The sequence below is a fragment of the Tenrec ecaudatus genome, chromosome 6 (genome assembly GCF_050624435.1).
Source record: "Tenrec ecaudatus isolate mTenEca1 chromosome 6, mTenEca1.hap1, whole genome shotgun sequence".
In the NCBI taxonomy this organism is placed as follows: domain Eukaryota; kingdom Metazoa; phylum Chordata; class Mammalia; order Afrosoricida; family Tenrecidae; genus Tenrec; species Tenrec ecaudatus.
In genome coordinates this window covers 101,462,775-101,485,221 of record NC_134535.1, presented here as the reverse complement: position 1 = coordinate 101,485,221, position 22,447 = coordinate 101,462,775, and the positions used below count along the sequence as shown (strand labels likewise).

Genomic DNA, 22,447 nt, shown 5'->3' with positions numbered 1-22,447 from the left:
ATACCTCGCATGATGGCCATATAATTGACTTGTTAATAATCACTTACAATTGAATTGTCACCCCCCAGAATTTCCCACCTCCTCCTCACCCAGACCCCAGAGGGAAAAGAGGATTGTGAGGGGGCAGTAACAAAGGCTATGGCTACAAGAGCTGTATGAGGTAGTTCACTGTATTGCAGCGAGATTATCGATTCTTGCTCAGGTCTTGGCAAGGTGAAATTTAAAAGAACCTTTGCCATCATTTTTAAAGCGCTGCATTCTGGGTCTTATTATGACCACAACTGAAGGATATCATTCTGAACAAGAACAGTCATTTTGTAATCATGTCATTAATGTTGATTTCCTTGGGAAAAATACTGATGTACGTGATTTTTGAAATCATCATTATACGATATAGGCTCCAAGAAAGACAATGATATAGGATTTTTTCCAGCCGCTTCCTTATCGGAGTTCTAAGTAGATCACATACAAATACAACAATCACGTTAAGAGTGACTCCTGAGGGGGACGAACAACAGAAATGTGGGTGAAGGGAGACAGCAGAAAGTGTAAGATGTGAAAATAATAGTAATTTATAAGTTATCAAGGGGTCACGAGGGTGGGAGGGAGGGGGGACACAGGGAAATAAAAGAGGAACTGATACCAAAGGCTCGAGTAGAATGAAAATGTTTTGAAATGATGATGGCAACATGTGTACCAATGTGCTTGACACAACTGATGTATGGATCATTGTAAGAGCTGTAAGAGCCCCAATCCACATGTGACCTCCTCCCTGGGAGAGGGATGGCAGAGAAGGGGCGGGGAGGGAGACTCCGGATATGGCAAGATATGACAAAATAATGATGTATAAATTACCAAGGGCACATTAAGGAGGGGGGAGAGGGGAGGGAGAGGAAAAAAAAAGAGGACCTGATGCAAAGGGCTTAAGTGGAGAGCAAATGCTTTGAGAATGATTGGGGCAGGGAATGTATGGATGTGCTTTATACAATTGATGTATGTATATGTATGGATTGTGATAAGAGTTGTATGAGTCCCTAATAAAATATAAAAAAAGAAAAAAATGACTTATATAAAAAAGTCACTCACTGACTCAAAAAAAAAGTTAGTCCTTAGCATTTCACATGAATATCTGTTCATAAAAGTAGAAGGAGAAAATAAGAGCATTTTTGACCAATCACTAGTCATCTACCATAACTAGTGCTGTTTTTTCCTGCATCTTGTGATTTCTCCCTTCTAAAGGGAACTTTCTGGAATATGGCACCTCAGTTGTGTTGTACGTTAGGCGCAGGGCTGCTGCCCATGAAGTCCACAGTCAAACGTACCTGTTGTCCAATGAGGGAAGATGAAGCTGTCTATGCCTGTCAAGAAGTACAGTCCCGAAAATTGTAGGGAGCTGGCCCTGTCTGTCCCAAGAGTCACTGCGAGTCAGAATCAACTGAAAGGCAGAGGGTTGTGATGTTCCTCGTGATAGAATAGCTTTGATTTGGGTCATCGTGCATTTCTTCTTCTTTGATTTCATCATTCCCAGTTTTTACCCAATTATAAGAATACATTATTTTCTTTTTAACATTAGGCTTTTAAGCTTTTCCTTCTGGGTTGTATTTTTAAAATAAAATCATTTTATTGGGGTTCTCGTACAACTCTCATCACAATCCATACATCCATACATCGTGTCAAGCACATCTATACATTTGCTGCCCTCATCATTGTCAACCAGCTGCTCTCCACATAAGCCCTTGATATCAGCTCCTCATTTCCCCCTCCCTCCCTGTCGTCCCCTCCCTCATGAACTCTAGATTATTTATAAATTATTATTTTGTCATGTCTTACACTGTATGACATCTCCCTTCACCCACTTTCCTGTTCTCCGACCCCCAGGGAGGAGGTCACATGTAGATCCTTGCAATCAGTTCCCCCTTTCCAACCCACCCTCCCTCTACCCTCCTGGTATCGCCACTCTCACCACTGGTCCTGAAGGGATCATCCGGCCTGGATTCCCTGTGTTTCCAGTTCCCGTCTGTACCAGTGTGCATCCTCTGGTCCAGCCAGGCTTGCAAGGCAGGATTGGGATGTATTTTTATTTCTTTCCTGTTATTTGAGTGCACGTCCCTGGGAGTTATTTGCTTTCCTGTAGAGCTCCCTTGAGTTTGTGTTTAAGCTTAAACTTACCTTCACACCTGGATGGCACCTATCACCACGTCTAGGAGGGTAAGTCAACAAGTATTTCCTCAGTTCCAAGACGCACCCCAAACCCAAACCCACTGCCACTCAGTTGATACTAATTCATAATGACCCAATACAGGATTTCTGAGACTGTATATTTGTACTTGGGCAAACTTTTCTTTCTCCTACAGAGTAGCAGGTGGGTTTGAAGCTGACCTTGCAGTTCGTGAGCAGCCCAATGCTGCCCTAGCACACAGCACCACCGGAGCTCGGGCTCATTCCAGCAAAGTGTGCTTCGTCATGTCTCGCGGTCAGGGGATGGCTAGCTACAAGTTCTCACAGTCATAACGTGGCTTCCAAGGAGGTCCATTGGGTCAGCTGAATGCAAGGCAGAGGGGTCAGCTCAGAAGATTATAGTGACTATTTTTTGAAATTCCAAAGGAATACCACTGATAGAATTTCTCAAAGGATGATCATAGGAGTTAATTGTGAAGCAGTTTTAGGGAACGTGAAAGGTTCACTAGTGAGAAAAAGGCCAAGTAAGTCGCATCGAGGGACTTTTTTCTTCCAACACCTCTGCTCATTCTTCTAGGGTAATAAGGACTACCTTTTGAGAACTTTTGTTGGGAAATTACATCTCATCCACCTTACAGACCCAATCTTGTTCCTTTAAATTCCCTCTTGGGAATTTAAAACCCTAAGGACATTTAAACCCAAAGGGCATTTAAAAGGCACATCCCTCAGGGATGTCAAACTTGTTGTTCTGACATGGTGTCAATCAATAAGCACAGATTTCTTTGGGAAAGGGTTAGCTAGATTAAAAAACCAAGACATGGGGGACACCATGGTCAACTGACACAACATGGTTCACAAAGGCAATATTCTATATCCCATTTTAGCGAGTAGCAGCTGGGGCCTTAAACGCTCACAAGCAACCATCTTACATATAACAATTGGTCTTTCCCCATCTGAAGGAAAGAAGGATAATGAAAATGGACCACACAATAACTAATTAATAAAAATTAATGGACCACACAAACATCAGTCTCTATCACTCTCCATCAGAAGAATTGAATGGTCCCTGGCTACGACAGCCAACTCCTCTGGAAAGGATCACATTGGAAGGTCTGGATCGAGTGGGAAGAAAATGTAGGAGAGATGGGGCTTATTGGTTGGACAGAGACTTGTAGAATTCCCATGGATATAGCTCTTAAGTTACCCTTCAAGTTTAGAACCGAACTTACCCTTCTCTTAGAACCATCAACCATTTCAGATGAAAAAGGTAGCATTGAACTGCAGGGACAGTGAATTATTTAATATGGTTCTGTGGTAGTCACCTAATCTGGTGTCAATTTAAGGATTAAGAGTGTAGGGGTGGAGTCTAGGCTATCTGGAGATAGCCAATGAGACTTCTGTGTGGGCATGGCCTTCTCCTGAGAATTCTGTGAAATCTGGTACTTCCTCCTTGGAAGCAGAAGACACCTCTCTCTCTCTGCTACTCACATTGCAGAAGACAAGCCATGTGGATGCAACCAGACCTCAGAAGCCGAAGAAGCTACAGAGAGATCCCTGCCAGCGCTGAGATTATTCCAACGATACTAGATCCAAAGACTTTCTACCCACTGGCCTGTGATCTTCTGCATTCAGCATCATTGCATGTGTTTTGTGAGTCTGAAGAGGACTTTGGTATTGGACATATGGGCTAACATTGGACTTGTGGACTTGATCAGGACTGGGCTTGGATGTTTTCTCAATGTTCAATTGCTTGTGTATATAAATCTCTTTCTTATATACATATGTGTGTCCATGGATTTGTTTCTCTAGTCTACCTGGACTAACACATATGGTACCGAGAGTGGGGTACTGGAGAAATACATCATTAAAATGGAGAGTAAAGTCTCTAACTCCTATCAAATGACATTTCCCATCATGGGTCTGGTCAGAGGGTGGAAGAAGATTCTAATAGGATTCACCTGTGAGGAACTGAGGCCAGGATTCCCTGTAGTGCCCTCCTGATGTGTACAACATGAGCTCTCTGAGAAGCAAGAGGATCACATTACCAGTAGAACCAAGAATGGCGAGTGTCCTCTGGACCAGACATCAGTGTGCAGTGAACTTCCTGGATACAGGTGACAGTTCAACCATCAGAGGAGCAGTAGTAGAACCAGGAGCCAGAGGATGGAACAGAGTGATGGAGTTCCTAGGCCACGGAGCAAGTAAAGGCTGCTTGAGGTTTGTGCACAAGGTTGGCTTGTGCAGTGGTCTGCCCCTGGGCACTTAATTGGGGAAGCTGCTGACCCATGACAGTGGGGCTGAGTGCCTTCGGGCTGAGGCTTAGTGCAGTGGGGTGGGTGTCTTTGGCACTCGTTTAGGAGAGGTAGGTTTGCTGACCCACAGAGCTGAAGCTGAATGTTTTCGGGGCGAGACTTGTAGCAGAGTGGTATGCCCTGGGAGCATGTATTAGCAGACTTGACAGAACTTTGTAACAGGTCTTGAAAACTAACTCGACAGTGAGCATTTCCTATGGCATCACAGCTGGTTAACTTCCTTAATAAACCTTTTGCTTATGAATTTTGCCTGAGTTCTGTGTAACCATTGCAATGGACGTTAGAACCCAGAGAAGTAAAATAGAGAACCCTAATTAAGACATTACATTACCCAAGGACAAATTCAGAGGGTCAGAAAGAAAGGAGTGGAAGCAGGAAACAGAGACAGGATGTGCGATCAGTGAGGGCTCATGGAGGGAACGGCGACGAATGAGATGAAATAAGTCGTAATGAGATGAAATAAGTTGTATCTGAATCATTGACTGTAACGCTGATGATCTGCTCTGGAACCCTGCAACTGATTCGCAACATGCAGTTAAAAAATATAGGGCACTGACATGGATGGAGAATATGCTGAGAAGCAATAGCTTTACATTTTGGCATTTTCATTTGATAAAAGTTTCTATGATTTTATTGCAATGTTTTTATTTACCATTACAGTTTGATTATTTTAATTCATAGTAATGTTTCTCTTCAGATGGAATTAAATAAGAACAAGCATAAACACACCTAGTAAAGAAGAACCAATCTCTACGTGCAGTCGTTGGGTTTTGTTTCAAACTGGCTGGACCAGGATTCTCAGTGGTTTGACCCTTAAGGTCAATGATCCCCCTGATGTGACCTCACAGTAGAATCAACTCCACAGGGGGATCTGTTTGGGATGCAACCCCTTACTCAAGTCACAGCCCTGACACAACTGACAGGAAGGGATGCTGCGGAAAACCTTGCTTGCTTTTGGCTGCATCTGGATCCTGCATTTGGCTCATCAACTTCCTTCTATGGACCTGAGCGAACCGCCTGCCATACTGAAAGCCCACTGACCCTGGGCGCCATCAGCAGACTGCCACCTGACCTGTTGACCTTGGATTCACTCATCTCTCCAGTCACAAGCCTGACCTTGGATTCACCTGCCTCTGCAGTCACTAGCCTGTGGGGTGCAGACTGACTTCGCCTGCTTTCCGACTGTGGGAGCCACTTTCTTGATAGGTAGGTAGAATTTATTAGTGCCATTCGTTGTGCTTCTCCAGAGAACCCAAACCACTGACTGTGGTAAGATGAGCGATGGGAGAACACAAAGGGAAGCTACATCTTCCCGAGTTACCTAGGCAAGTCCAGCGCTAGTAGGAAGGGGACCAAAAAGCAAAGCAAGCCCTCAGCTCTAAAGGAGTTCACAGGCAGGCACAGGTGCTCACAGGAACTTCAGAACATGGGAACCAGCACAGGCATAGGTGTTGTCAGGATCCTAACAAATACAACTAAATGTCACTGTCCTGACTCCAGTCATGTTCTCCTGTGGATGTCCATTTGGGTTGTTTTCAAGCTGTATCTTTAAGTTTGGAAGTTACATTCCACAATACCTCCATTATCAGAGACTGGCAGCGTGGCTCACGTGCCTAAGCATGATATTCGATTACATACAAAAAACCGAAGTGCTCCTTTTATTTTAGTCTTCATGATGCGAAGTCTGCTATTGACCTTGAACAGAGAAGGGTGAGAGGCAAACCCTGCTGTTCATGCCGGGCTATGACTCACAACAGCAAGCATTACCACTAAAACTTCCAGGCACATTTAACTTTGTGTCTTCCCTATCGTCGGGGGTGAATTACCCAAACAAACACGGTAAGCGCAGGTTGGCTTGTGCCTTCACATTAACCTATGATGAACAACTTCCGGGGTCCACCGCACGCCATGGTGCAAAACATGTGGAACAGGTCACTACAGATTAGAAAATAACCACAAGGAACCCCAGCTGACCTTGTTTCCTGGGTATTCCCTCGATCCCGTGAGGGATCAGCTTTGACAAGATTCTGTAGGAATGTGTTGTGGGGGGAGAGAGACCAGCCAGACCTCAATCTTTGATGTAAAAATATGTAAAATTGTTCACTACAGATGAAGAAGCACGTCATCTAACACTGTGCACAGTACAAATTGGGCATTTCAGCTATACCATTTGGCTGGTACTTTACAGCACATTTCTTTGCCTAAGACAGTATTCTTGCAAAGTATATTCATGGAATACCCTATTTTGTGAAATGCCTTACCAAAAAAATCCCCCCAAAAAATCACTTCGGGAAATAGTGTTACCACATTCTCTTCTTAAAGAAGCACAAGACACCATATTAGCACGTGAATTTTGATAATATGGTAATTATTGTTGCTTACCCCAACATTTCCTGCTGATTTGACCATTCTTTTCCTTTTATGGAACATTCACAAACATATCCCAGAACGAGTATTTCCAGAAAGCACTCTGAGAACTATTCCTTTGGAGTGACAAGGGACAGAATTCACTGAGATGAATATTACACCTTCCCAAAGCTTGCAGGCTCTACGGATTATTCAGCTCGAGCAGGGTCGGCCAACTTCTGCGGCAGAAGAGCCAATCCTGTTCCTCACAACAATTCAAGAGTTATTCCAGAACCATCACCATAGTATTACAAAGAAATAAAATCGCCGCTAGTTTGCATAGTGTCCCTTCATATTTTTTTTCAATCTTCCTTGCGAGCCACAGGCAGGTATCAATAAGGCTCGCGAACTGCTGTTTGCTGATCTAGGACTAGGTTGAGACTCCACTAAAATGGTGCTGAGAAGGAAAACCTCAAACCTGCTGCCACTGTGTGGATGCCAACTCACTAGAGCCTGAAGCACAGAGCAGAACTGCCTGCTTGCAGTTCTGAGACTGTCAGTCTTGACCAGAACAGCCTCTTCTTGCTCCCAGGGAAGAGCGGACGGGTTCCAACTGCTGACCTCGTAGTCCACAGCCCACACATCAGAACCCAGGACTACAAGGGCCCCGCCTCCATGGGAGACACCCCACTTACTTCAGGAGGTTCCCCAGATTGAAAAGAGCCCGGTTATGCTGTGGATTCAGCCGGAGAGCTCTCTGATAGTACATCTTTGCCTCTGCCGTGTCTCTGGTCAAGGTCCCAAGGTTGTTCAGGGCACTCGCGTGGCGTGGATACAACCTGAAAAACCCGAGAGAAGAAATCAACCCATGATGGGCCCAACATCTCCGCGGGGGCCAGAGTTGCATGTTCTTTTTGTGTACAACTCCAGGAATTTCGCAACCAAAATGACGAAAGAAATTCTTTTATTTTAATGGTATCCCTGTGTAAAATATTCATGTTCAACTTCTTTGTAGTTAACGAAAGTCATGGCTTAAGACTTTTCTTGAGTGTACATTTGACAGAAAAGCACATATTTAACACTTGGTGGTGAAAAATAAATAAGCCCCAAGAATTAAAAAAATGTAAATAGTATGCAAATCTATGAAAGTTAAGTAAGTTGCAGTCCTTTGGGGTCTACGTTCTCTTTTCGCTTGCTCTAGCAGAGCGGTTCTCAGTCTTGCTCCTGCCATGACCCATTCCTCATATTGTGGTGACCCCCCCAACCATAAAATTATTTTTGTTGCTACTTCATAACTGTCACTTCTGCTCTAGCACAAACTCATCCATTGGTGCTGTGTTTCTGGTCTGGAGGGACTGCTGCGTCCATGGTTTATACACACCTGGGGCTCCTTGGGTAAGGGATCAACATAAAGACTTAGATGACAGCATCGCCATCAACGGAGCTACCATGACAGATAAAATTCATTGCCACTGAATCTCATAGTGACCCTACAGGACAGGGGAGAATTGTCCCTCCGGGTTTCTGATGAACTCTTTATGAGACTAGAAAGCCTCCTCTTTCTCCGGGGCAACATTCGGTGGTTCCTAACCGCGGACCTGGGGGTTAGCAGCCCCGCCTGTAAGCACACCACCACCAGGGCTCCTCTGCCTGAGAAAGGACGACTCACCGTGTCTCCTCAGAAAGCACACTCCGCGAATGGTTCTCCGTCTCCACTCTCATTGTTCCACACTCTAATCTTACATCCCCTTCCCACTTAGTTCACTGTGGTAGGTTTGACCCCACCTCGCCTGGTAAGAGTTCTCAAAATACAATCCTGGTTAAGCATACACAAATCACAGTTTAGCTAACACAGAAGTACATGAGGGAGGGAGGGGGGAGGGGGAATAGCATTCCGGATGTTCAAAGAGAATGTTAAGGCGAGCTGGGCATACATCCATAAACCAACGTTGTATTGATTAGGGAGAATCCATTTCCTACCTTAACTTAAAGGTATAAAGAAGTCAAATCAGAGCAGCTCCATCCTTCAGCTGTTTCGGCTACATTTGGAATGGACATATTTAGCAGCCTAATAGGTTCGCTCCATCTCTGCCACCCACAGCACTCTGCATGAGCCGGTGGAGCTGGTTTTTAATGTGGAAAAGCCAAGATAATGCCCAATCAATAAAAATAGGATCTATGCTTGCCAAGTCTCCCGACCGTCAAATGTCAGGCCTGCCCTTCTGTTCCGTGCCTTCTAAGAAGATCCGTTTAATTTTGGGAGAGAAGGGATTCCTATTAAAAGGCCAAGGAAGGCAAGTCACATAAGCAGTTTTATCTTTGCTTAAGACAGCACATCCTATGTCTGAGGATGCAATCCTCCTTTCCCCACTCTCTCACAGCCCCGCTCTGAATACTGTGCACAACTAGTATTGCCAGGAACACTCTCTGGGAAATGCTCCTCCTGAATGACAACGAAGGGAATCAATTCAGATGAGTATTCTATCCTCCTCAAACTCGAAAACCCTCATTTCCCACAAAGCCTTTGGGGCTCTTTGGAGAAATATCTTGTAAAAAGTCGGGCAAAATGAAACAGCCTGAGCCAGCACCTGCGCTGCTGTCTGCATCTGTCTGGCCACCTGTCATTCCCTATGGCAACTGTATGGTCCCCAGGACGAGCCCCTGACCCTGCACCTTTACTAGACAGGGATGAGGGATGGCATTCGATCTGAGATACCACACAAGTGATCAGAGCTGTGAGGACAGATTACAAAACACAAACCAAATCCTTACACCTACTATTCCTATCACGTGTCGAAGTTTCCACAGCTCGGGCCTAAGGGGCACCTATGGGAAACAGACACACAAAGCACATCGCAGCGCAGCCACATCTCAAATTATTTTAGTTTTGCTTTTTTCCTACCCCTCAGCCAAGCGCTATGGCCTCCAGACATCAGTCCAGTGAACACCCTGAGGGCAGTTTGGGCAATGCCAATGCTGGCTGTTTCCCTGCTGACAAGCTATAGTAGAAAGAAAGTACACCTGGGATGCTTTTTCCCCTGCACCTCACCTGCGAGAACTCCTAAAACCTTCTCTTCTCCTTACTTTGAAGGAGCCCTGGTGGTGTAGCAGGTTATGCTTGGGGCTATTCACCTCAAGGTCGGTAGTTCAGGACCTCCAGTAGCTCCACAGGAGAAAGAGAAAGCTGTAAAGATGTACATTCTGGAAACCCACAGGGGAAGCTCTACTCTGTCCTATAGGACCGCTCTATGTTGGAATCGACTCAATGGCAATGAGTTTGATCTTGGCGACTTGGGACCCCTTGAAACAAGCACTGAGCTGAAATCACTACCTAACTGCAGGAAAAGACAGGCTCTATTTAGTTACGAGAACCCACAGTGGGCTCACCTCTCTTAAAGTGACTGCCTGCAATACTGCACAGCTGGCCCTATCCAGCTGGTTGGGTTGAATATTCTTTTTTTTTTAAATCGTTTTATTAGGGGCTCAGACAACTCTTATCACAATCCATACATACATCATTTGTGTAAAGCCCATCTGTACATTCGTTGCCCTCATCATTCTCAAAGCATTTGCTCGCCACCTAAGCCCCTGGCATCAGCTCCTCAGGGTTGAAAATTCTTTCAAGATCCCCAGAACCACTTAGAATGATGAACAATCATGTCCTTTTCCCTAGTTCCAGGACAAGAGAGCTGCTTTCTCTTCTTTTATTAAATCAGAATCTGAGTAGACGCCCACCCCTGAACTCTCCAAAACAAAAACAAGTGAGAAGGGAAGTAACGAGTAAGAACTGGACGCACTCTGAGAGACAAGAGCTGTCATGTATCATGTGCTCTTAGACAGCTCTCTCTCTCTCTCTCTGCAGCTGTACACTCACGAAGCACAGCAGGGGAGTACATCATGGCCGGCTACAGTCAGGAAAGAGGCTTGTGACTAAAAAGGCCCTACCCCACCCCATCAAGGAGGGCGATTGCTGGTATGTAGAGTAATTTACTGGTGTTATGACCAAGCATAGCCCTCCACCTGGAACCTGTGTGCACATTGTTTATTCCTGGTAAGAGGGAGGGTCTGCAAGCAATACCCTTTCTCACTGGGTATCTGATTAGGGAAGAATTCCTTTGGGCTGCACCTAATCACAGGCAAGCATTGCATTATTTATGAAACAAAGCTGAATTTCATTAAAAGCGTTCTCCAACAACATGAGGGAAAATATCACTTTTAGATTGTTATGAAATCAAGCTGAATTTCATTAAAATGTTTCTTCAGGAATCAGATCAGGTAAACCACCACTTTTTATTTGGAATTTTCCATACATGTCGATATTTCATTTAAACATACACTTTCTCCTGCAATGGCAGGGAGTTTGGAGTTTTGGAGGGCAAATACAGAATTTATTTTGTGTGTTTACTTTGTGTGTATGTTTACTTTTAAAATGAGCTGTGTTTGGATGAGATTAGGTCTAATTCAATTTTGTGGTCTCCAGGAGGGGAATTTTTCAATTGGAAAGATGAATAATTTAAGAGATGCCTGTGTTGCTACATCAGTTGTCAGGATAAGCTTAAGCACATTTCTCTACCTTTAAAAAAAATGAAACCATTTGGAAGCACTGTAATGGGCTTTACATGGAAAACGTGTCTGACTTAGGCAACAGTTCATGTAAAAGCTGTTTTGTGACAATGGCTGCCATCCCCTCGGTGTGTCGGGGGGGGGGGCCCTTCTTTCCGCCCTGGGATCCCCGTTTGGGGAACATGGTGCCCTAAAGGCCTTGAGTAGTTGATTGCTCTGTCACTCCGTTCTTTCCGTTCTATAGTCACAGCTATTGTTTGGCTGGAAGGTGGCCTCCAGGAGCGTCTTGTTTCCAGTTGGAAGGTTTTCTCAGGGCAACTCTCTGCAAACAGTAAGTCTGGTCTTCCTTGTAGCTGTGAATTTTGTAGTTTCCCCATCACTCCAACTGGAACCTTCTCTGTGGTCTTGATTAGCATGGTTAGCCATGCATCACCTTGTTCTTCTGGTCTCAGGTTCAAGGCAGTTGTGATTTATGTGGCGGATTAGTCCTTTGCACTAATTGCTTTCTTGAGATTTCATTTTTCTCCATTCTCCTTTGCTCCAGGTGGAAAGAGGCCAATAGTTGCTTTTCAGACGACCCCTTGCAATCTTTTGATATCTCAGATACTACACACGATGATGCAGAACATCCTGTTTATAAACTGTGCCTTGTCAATGGATTTAGGTGTCCCCTGAAGGTATGGTCCTTGGACTCCAGGTCCAGTGTGAAGTCCTAATGTCTAAGTAGATTCAGTTTGTTCTATGTGTGCAATTATGTATGTAATTATACATGCATTTCACAAAATGTATTTAGAAATATCCAACACTGGTTATACATTGGGCTGCTAACCACAAGGTCAGCAGTTCAAAACCACAAGCCACAGGAGAAAGATGAAGCTTTCCACCTAAAGAGCTACAGTCTTGGAAACTCACAGGAGCAGTTCTACCGTCCTATAGGGTCACTTTCCGATTCAACGTGATGACAGTGAGTTTGGTTTTGGGTTGATGTCTGTATATATGTATGTGGGTATACCCTCTATGACCTTCCTCACTTGTTTAGCATACATATTTAACTATTTATCTACCCACAATCGTGTACTATCACTGCTGCTGCGAGTCTGCATTGCTACAGTATTTACTGTATCATTTAGATATAGATTTATTTCTATCCTTTATATGCACAGTGTTTACTGTATCCTGTATTCCCGCACGCCTCTGTCTCCCTTTGCTTTGGCCACATTGTGCTGCCATCTCACATCTGTACATTGCCTTTCCCTTTCCCAGAACGAACTTCTGCTTATATCTAGTTCGTGCTTCTCATTTCCCCCATCTCCCTTAGGAACTATCAAAGAGTAGGTCTTTCTGCATGTACACCTATTCTTGACCTTTTAAAATAGTATCATATGACATCTGTCCTCTTGTGGTTGACTGCTTTCACCCAGTATCGTGTCCTCCTGACTCATCGATGTCATGAGAGGTTTAGTGAATGCACCATTAACCCTTGTGGCTGCATGGTGTTCCAGGGGATGTCTGACCCATTTACCCAGGCAGCCACTGGTGTGGCAGCGATGCTGTTTCCACCTCTGCGCTGCATTGACCATGGGTGTGCGTATGTCTGTGCTTCCCTAGGATAAACGATACCAGGGAGTGGAAATGCTGTATAGAATTTGTTTCCAGCTTTTTATGGAAGCACCATACAACCCTTTTCCACAGTGCTTGCCACATTCCGCAGACCCGGCAGCAATGGAGAAGAGATTCCGTCTCCCCTCCTTTGTTGTTTTCCACTGCAGGTCTAATCACTTCCTCCTTGCCAGAGTACATTAAGCACATCTTGTCTCTGATTTTGGTTGGTATGTTTTATACATTCCCCATCTACAAAACCTAACGTCAGCTTCACTGGACTGGACCCGACTGACCGGTGATGTCCAGGCCCACTTCCTGACATCTATGCAAACAGTTGCTGTACTTTCATTCTCTCACTCGTAGTCAACATATGCATTATTTATGAGGCTTCTCTTGATATTTCTTTATTTTTATGATCTTTTCTATTTGTGAGTTAAAGTTTAGAAATGTATTAGTAGGGATCGTTTGTGTTGTAAAAGAGTTCCAAAGTATAAGGAAGTCTTAAAAGAAATATAGACACTGTTCTATTGAAAAAGAAATACGAGATACTGTTCTATTATCTATTTTCAATTAATCAAAATTTTAACTTGAATAAAAAACACAATGTCGTTTGAACATCTAAAGGGTTTTTAATTTCTATCTTCTGCACTTGCTTATGCATTATGAAAAGCAAAGTCGCCAAGCGCATGGTTATTTTGCTCCCCGCCCGGTCATTTTATCTCTGAAGAACGAACATCAACAGTCTCTGAGAGAGAAGAGTTGCCTAAGTGAAAAACGGGGCGGGGCTAGAGAAAAGGGAACCAAAATGACTTCTTAATGTGTTAACTATAATTTGCATTTTATAGAATGCTTTTTCAGACATTACCCCATTTAACTTTCATAATTCTTTCAGTGGATTTCTTTTATTACTGAATCATTTTATTGGGGGCTCTTATAGCACTTATAGAAATCCATACATCAATTGCATCAAACACATTTGTACACATGTTGCCATCATTTTCAAAACATTTTCTTTCTGCTGGAGCCCTTGGTATCAGTTTCTCTTTTTTACCCTCCTTCCCCATATTCCCACCCTTTTGGACCCCTAATAAATGATAAATTATTATTATTTTCATATCTTGCACCATCCACTGTCTCCCTTCACCCATGTTTCTGTTGTTCGTCCCCAGGGTGTGGGGGTATGGGTGTGGGTGGGTGAGTAGATTTTTTATTGCACTATTTCATAATTATGGAAAGAGAAGATGGGAGACATTAGGTAAATAACACAAAAACCAGACTCACTGCCATGGAGCTGATTCTGACTTACAGCACCCTAAACAGGGGTTCCAAGACTGTAAATGATCATGGCAGCCGAGGGCCTCCTCTTTCTCCTGTGTGGCCTCTGGTGGGTTTGAACCACCCATCTTGCAGTGAGCAGTCAATGGCTAACCCACAGGACCACCACGGATTCTTAAGTAAATAACAAATTTCATTAAAAAAATAAGAACTTGTATTCTTAAGTACTGAGAAGGCAGGTGATTCCTACAAATCCCTTTGTTCTCTTAAACAACACATGAGCCCCTGGGTGTTCAACAATGAGTAGACTGCTACAAATTAAAACTTAAATTTGGGGGTTTGACTTTGAAGTTGTGTATTTATTTGTCCTTTTTGTTTCTTTGGCCAATCCATTCAACTATGGTCTTTACCAAATAATAACAGAAATGAAATAAACTTAATATTTAGAAAAACGGGCCACTGAGATTCTTATTCAATTGGCAAAGTTTGTCCCCTGACAAATGAATCCTATCCCTGGAATGCAGAGTATTATTACTATTTTGAATCTATAACACTAAGTTTGTATGTGTATGCTGTACAATAAGGGTATAAATGTATAAGATGAATGAGTAGACATATGTTCTCTAATCTACTATTCTTAAGCTTTAACATCAACTAAAGTTTATTTTTATATTTTATTTAACTTAGATTTTATGTAATTATGTCCCACAGTTAAGGATTTTTCACTATTGAAAATATACTAAAAGGCATTTCTTTGTTCAAGCAATATTGTATCATGTTCCAGTAGGCAATTTCCTTTTAGATAAAACACACCCTGATTTATTTGTTTGACTTTCATTCCACACAATTCATTTGAGGTTAACTATGCTAAGGTCAGATGTTTATGATTTGTTTCCTGTTGGGATAAAAATAATCACAGAGAAAAAATTATTGGGGAAAAATTCAACCATAAAACCTGAACTTCACTGAACTAAGAAAATAGCAAAATTAAACATTTCCATGAGTTCAAAATATTTTCTCAACCACATCAGTCTCTGCCACTTCTTAAGTGCCAATTTCCTTCAAGTTATAATATTTGAATCTTCATGTCAATAAATTGTACCAAGGGAACAAAGATAAGTCATGTGACATCTAGTAAAAGGATAATTTCAATGGTCTGATACTTAAATTGTTTCAAATTGCTATTACCACTCAGTAAGGAAGTATTAACAACTTTCTAATTCTATTACATCCCTTCTGATCCATAAAATGCTTGTAAACAAACCAAATACCTCAAATACAATTTAGGGAAATGGGATAGACTCAGTAATAAGGAGCGAACTACATTAATTATCTGACCTGTCATAATGGGTGACCTCCAGCTGCTGGGCAGAAGGACTCCACCCAGTTGACTTTCCAAGTCAATTGAGAATAAATCCATGACTCTCTGCTGCCCTCAGGAAATGAGTCACTTCAAATAGAGGAATTTTCCTGATTCACCAGGATTTACCCTTTATATTCTAGAGGTTGGGCAATGGTATGAATGGAATATTTCTTTAAAACACAAAGGAACATAATTTAATCTTCCCTTGAAGGCCTGGGCTGATTGTGGTTTTGTAGCAGGCTCTATGGAAACTGCTTGGATGGAAAAAGAAGAATTAAAGGCAGAAATCAGGGCTGACGTGACTGTGACTTTCTGTGTGCGCCTTCATTGTTTTCTCTGTAAAATGAGGTCACAATAGCATCTCATTAGGATTCTATGTGAACAGGTGTAATAGCATGTATAAAAATACCCATTGACCCACTTATGACATATGGTCATTTAATGTTCGGAAGTCAGTTGTAAGACCTCTAGGTGGTATGCCTCAGTTCATTCTGCAGCCCCAAATGAACCCAAGCCAGGCTGAAGCTGCCAGATCTCCTCTCAAAGACTTTGTATCATCTGTGAAAAAAACAAACCCTATTCACTGCAGTCAACAGCCTTCGACTGGCTCCTGTCAGTCACAATAGCATCCCTTATTTCCTCAACACAAACACAGCGAACACTCATGTCATGGTGCATCTCTTTGTTTGTCCTACGCTGTGGGTACTCGGATGTGAAGGAGTAATGACTTTCTTATGAGAATGTTCTTTGTAACACACACCCTCCAAAGTCCATCAATCCTTTATCATCTGAAGCAAATGGTGCCTCATAGGAAAGAAAACCGTTTTCTTTGATACTCTCAACATCATGCGAGATTCTAGATACTGTCAAAACACATAGCCTAAGGATATATGGGGATTCAAAGCCTCACATGGTTCTTGTTTGATTAATTTCCATGCTTGAAGAATCTTAGTTGTCATGATACTTCATAGCATGAGGTGCACTCTAGTTACTGAACTGACATGAGGGGTGACAGTGGAGGGAAAGAAAAGTGTGTTCATAGTCCTAATCAATAGCTGCCACTCAAAAGGCCCTAGATTGAGTGAGAGATGTGTTTCCTGAATGTCCACCTCGGGGGGGTGGATAGAATAGTCTTGTCTCACACAGATAGATAGATAGATAGACAGACAGACAGAAAGACATAGACAGACAATGGGGCCTCCTGTGAGGAACCCTGCTTGGAGAAACTTGGAGAGGCTAGAATAGCATTTTATCATCCTGTCGGAAGGCTTGAAATATGAAATATTTATTCATGGAACACACTAAAAGAGGTCATTCACAAACGGTGCACACTTTCCTGTGTTTCTAATTAACAGGACAATTATCACACCTTTGAAACATTCTCCAAGAGTGCCAGAGAACCTCTGGAAAGTGGGTTAAACTGCCCAGCAGGTCTCCTCTCAAGCAGTAGAGGGTGACACCTAGAAATAGGAAGTTTTGAGTACTACTTTGGGTTCTTGGTCTTGTACTGGTTATGAGTTGGGCTGTGATCCGTATGGTCCAAGGTTCACAACCACCAGCAGCTCCTTGGGACAAAGAGTGGGTTGATACTTTGATAAATAGTTACAATCTCGGAAATTCATGGGGGGGGGGAGTGGGGGTCGCTATGAGTCCATACTGACTTGACGGCAGCAAGCAAGAGTTTTACTATGGATTACAGGAAGGGTTCTTCTGGTCACAGTCTGGGAATCACTGAAGGGCTTGGTTTTAGGGCCTATATATATGAGTGTGGCGTGTTGGGCTAACTGCAAGGTCAGCAGTTCAAAACCCCTAGCCGCTCCATGGGAGAAAGACAGGACTTTGTACTCCTACTAAGGATTGACAGGCTCAGAAACTCATAGCAGCAGTTCTGTCGTGTCTTATAGGTTGCTATGAGTTGGAACTGACTCAATGGTGTGAATTTGGTTTTGACTTTTTAGATGAGTGCTACACCTCAGTTTTACATAACTCAAAATCAACATAGTATGTCATTCCTCACCAACACCCACCCCCCACCGCCATCTACTTGACTCCAACTCATAGCAACCCTATGGAGGACAGAGTAAGACTGCTCCCTGGGGGTTCTGAGACGACAATCCTTATGTGAACAGAAAGCCTCATCTTTCTCCCTGAGAGCAGTCCTGCCCCTTAACCCATGGTACCCTCAGGGGCCCTTAAATGACGTCAGTAAGAACCACCCCAACCCACTCTTAGAATGGGTTATATTTAAGGAAATATGAAGCATTAATCCATTGACTCATCAATAATTAAATGCCCTAAATTGTTTCTCTAAACTTTTGTCCTGACTTCAATAAAAAGAATTCTGGCATTTATACAATGGGGTTGTGCCTTAGGCTTCCTTGGTATTGCCTCTGTACAGAATATAGGCTGCAGGGTACTAAAGTCTAGCGAAATGATTCTCAGCTCTGGGCTCAACTGGACTGCTGGGGAGACTTAGGAGTCCCTGAGGAATGGCAACAGGTTAACATTCTTAGATGCTGTCAGGTGGGAGGTTGGAGTCGAACCAGTGACCTCAGAGGAAGAGCCTGGCGATCTATTTCTGAAGTCAGCCACCAAGACCCCCAGGGATCACAGTTCTACTCGGACTACACCCGGAGAGCAGAGTGATGGAAACAGATTTGGGCTCGGGTGGGTGAGCGGTAGGATTCTCACCTTCCATTGGGAGATCTGCCAATCCATCTGCCAATGCCACTGTCTGGTGTCCACGGAGGCTTATGTGTTGCCATGATGCGAAACAGGTTTCAGTGAAGCTTCTAGACTAGGATAAACTAAGAAGCAAGATCTAGCTATTTCAGCCTGTAATAAGAATTCTCTTATAATCTACCCTGGGAGGTAGGTATTACCATCTGTGATGTAGATAATACCAACATTCTCTCTTTTTTATAAAATCCAAACACTATTCTGTGGAGACTGACATTCATTTCTACAAAAAGCAAACCCACTGCTACCGAGTCAATTCAGGCTCCCAGTGACCCTAAGTAGGGCCTCCCAGTCTGTCAATCTTTATGGGAACAGACGGTCTCATCCCTCTTGCACAGAGCTGTTGGTGGGTGTCAGTCACCGACCTTACAGTTAGCAGGTCAAAGTTCATCCAGATAGGAAACCATCGTTCCAGATGGTGGAGTGGATACTGGCAAGTAGCATGGAGATTCTCCCTTTGAGTTGGGGGCATGTATTCCTCCAGCTGCCAGGGATGTTGGTGCAGACAGCTCACAGCTGAATTTCTTCTGGGGAGTAGCACTGACAGAGTTGCTTCCAGCAAGATGACATTTCTTCCTGGGGGATGATCCTGGTTGACAAGGAGCTGCAAAGCCTCGATCTTTACCTCCAGTCTTAACTCTGAAAGGCCCTCAACTCCAAAACCTTTGGTGGGTCTGCTCAGTCCTCTGTTGGAAAGCAACTTTTCCCTCCACCCAATTCTGCTGTCCTACCTTCCTTTCCTGGAATTCCCGAGTACATTCTCTAAAAGACTGCCTGCATGGCGACAGCTGCCTTGGACTCTGTCTCTTAGTGAATGAACCTGAACTAGTTTCTAAAGAGCCAGAGTGCTATCAGAGAAAAAATAAAACAAAAAAACACAGAACAGCAATTTGAATATAAATTGTAGGGCTTTCATTTTGAAATTCAGTCCACAAGGATGACTTCAATATGACTAAAATTCTATTTTTCCTGATGTTTGATTTCTTGAATTTAATAACTATTATCCGTAATGAAACAAAATCACACACACATATACGAGGATTCAAAATGTGGAAAAATGGAATAAAAAGGTAATGAAAACTATCAGTGAACTTTTTGAAGCCCCTTTGTGTGTGTGCGTGCATGTAATATTTGTGATAATGTCCAACAATTGTGTTAATAATAAATTAATCATGTGTAATAATTGTGTTGGTGAATAAAGTCACCATGCACCTGAGTTGTTGTCAGGTGCTGATGAGTAGTTTTGATTCATGGAAACCCTATGCACAACAGAACACACCACTGCCTGGCCCTGCACCACCCACACCACCATTGCTTTGTTTGAGTCCATCATTGTAGTTTCTGGGTCCATCATATCATTGAAGCTCTCCCCTGTCGTGCTGACCTTCCACTGAACCAAACATGATGTCTTTCTCCAGGAACTGGTCCCAGTGCCAACTACATAAAACAAAGTCTGACCATCCTGGCTTCTAAGGAACATTCTAAGTCTACTTTCACCAGAGCAGATTTGGTCATTCTTCCAGAAGTCCATGATAGAGCCAATATTCTTCACTGTATTTCAAAAGCATCGATTATTCTTTGGTATTCCTTATTCATTATACAGCTTTCACGTACATATGGGACTATGGGAAATAACATGGCTGGGGTACGGTGCCTTTAGTCCTCAAGGTGACATCTTTTATTCTGAACACTTTGCAGTGGTCTTTGTCAGTGGGCTTAGCCAATGCATTGTGTAATCTGATGTCTTGGCTACTGCGTCCATGGCTGTTGGCCAGAGAGTACCCTAGTGCATGAACTCAGAGCAAGTTGGTTAATGCTCACCTAGTAGGAAAAAATGAATACTAAAAAAGCACTCTCCACCCAGCAAAATTCCAGGGTGTTTTAGGTACTCCTTGTATATGTGTGTGTGTATGCATATGTGTACATTGGTTTATGCATATACATGTCAATACAACAAGGAAGCAGATGGACTTTGGGCCTTTATTTAAATCTTACCTCTATGCAAGAATGGCTTGTTCTAATCATGTGGAAATCTATGATACCCACCTCCCTCACACAATCTGAAGATAAAATGGGTGCAAAGCAAATGTGGTGAAGAAAGCTGATGTTGCCTGGCTATCAAAAGATACAGCGTTCGGGGTCTTAAAGGCTAGGAGTTAAACAAGCGGCCTTCTAGCAGGGAAGCAGTGAAGCCCACATGGAAGAAGCCCAGCAGCCTGTGTGATCATGAGGTATTGATGGTAATAGGTATCAAAAGCTCAAAAACCACTCATCCAAATTGATATGAAGGGACTGGATGTAGTGGAGACCCAAAGTCTCTTAGAAGGGCCTCACAGGAGGGAGGATAAATGCAGGATGTGGTGTGGCACTGATGAACCACATAACTATCCTCTAGTTCTTTTCGATTTCTTGCCCTTACTACCCATTATGGTCCATACATGGTATATCTCATCAGTCATGTTAGATTTGCATATGTTCATTTAAGATGGTTCAGTACATGTTAGTCAAGATAGATGAACCCTCAGAAACAGTGACAGGAGTAAGGGTTCCCTAAGGGTAAGGGAAGTAAGGGAGGGAAGTTGATAGTATTGATGAGTGTAGAGCCCAACCAGATGGGACTAAACACCCGAAATATATGGAAAGGGATATATTGGAATGAGTAAAAATATGTCAGTACTATATTATTCATAAAAAGATGGTTTCTATCAAAGACAACTTAGCTATCAAGGACTTGCTTCATTTTTCTTTAGCTTGAACATTAATTTGCATATAAGCAATTGATGATCGGTTTCTCAGCTGTGTCCTGGCCTTGTTCTGTGTAATGACACCAAGCCGCTCCACCATGTTTTTCTATAGCAGTCCATTCGATTCCCATGTATCATGGGATGTAGTCCACATATGCAGCCAAGGCCCATGCTGTTGACATTTCCAATGAAAAGCTTTTGGTATTGCAAAACCCTAACACGCAATCTTTAGTATGGCTTCTATCATCAAGGCCATATTATCCAACTATTGGTACGTCTCATGTTTACAATTTTCACATTCCAAGTCATGAGAACAATACTATTATATATATATATATATATATATATATATATATATATATATATATATATATATATATATATATATATATACATACTCTAAGACTATAGTGATCCTTTAATGTCAGCAACAAAAAGAAGAAACACGTTTCAAATGTCTGATTGTGATGTTACACAATCAGGTGGCACAGATGGGCTGTGATTGGCTACTAACTCAAAAGGTTATGGCTCAAGCTACCCATTGGCTGAGTAGACAAAAAGGCCTGGTGATATGCTTCCATAAAGATTACAGCCAAGAAACTTTAGGAAGTTCTGGTATGATGCACATAGGATTACTCAATTGGGACTAATTCAATAGCAGCTAACAACACTAGTTTTAATTCTGGAAAACAGGTTTAGATGTTTGTAAATGAAAATACCACACAAAGGAAGAATACATTTCTACTTAATACATTCAGGCAGCAAATGCTATTGGAATTTTTATTATTTATCCATGGCAGCTAGCACGTAAACCCACCTGTCATCATGAGAGTTGTTTTGTGTTTGTATAGTCTGCATATAAAATAGTCTGTCAAGAAGAGCTTTTTAATGACTCCTGAATTTCAAAAATTGTTTTAATATTTTTATAGACAACCTATTTCTAAGGAATTATAATAATCAAAGTGAACAGACTCAGGACATGAATGAGGTACAGTTTAATTAATATGGTTAGATTTCATTAGATTCCGATACCTAGCTTTGTTTCAATACTCACTCCTTTATCACTTCCTCTTTTCCACATACACTTATGGCAGGTTAGTAGGCTCTTCTTCCAGAGTTCAAGTTTTCCGCACAGGGAGAATAGAAGGACTTATTTCAGCAGATACTATTTAATGCATTAAAGACATTTTAACCCAAATGAATAAGTTCTATACTTTTCCACAAGGTAGCCAACTAAGTAATGAGTGATGACTTCTTCGGTCCAGGAGCACTGCAAACGGACTATTTCCTTTACAGTCATGCCAACTGAAAAACAGCGTGGTCAA

The 22,447-nt window shown here is 42.6% G+C and overlaps 1 protein-coding gene across 1 annotated transcript in view; it reads right to left on the bottom strand.

The window, feature by feature from the left end:
• The window catches only part of TMTC1 (transmembrane O-mannosyltransferase targeting cadherins 1), a 314,438-nt gene that overhangs the window by 53,220 nt on the left and 238,771 nt on the right, over positions 1-22,447 (bottom strand). Inside the window, exon 12 of the mRNA XM_075551917.1 lies at positions 7,532-7,675. Coding sequence (XP_075408032.1) covers positions 7,532-7,675 — 144 coding nt within the window. The remainder of the gene's footprint in view (positions 1-7,531; positions 7,676-22,447) is intronic.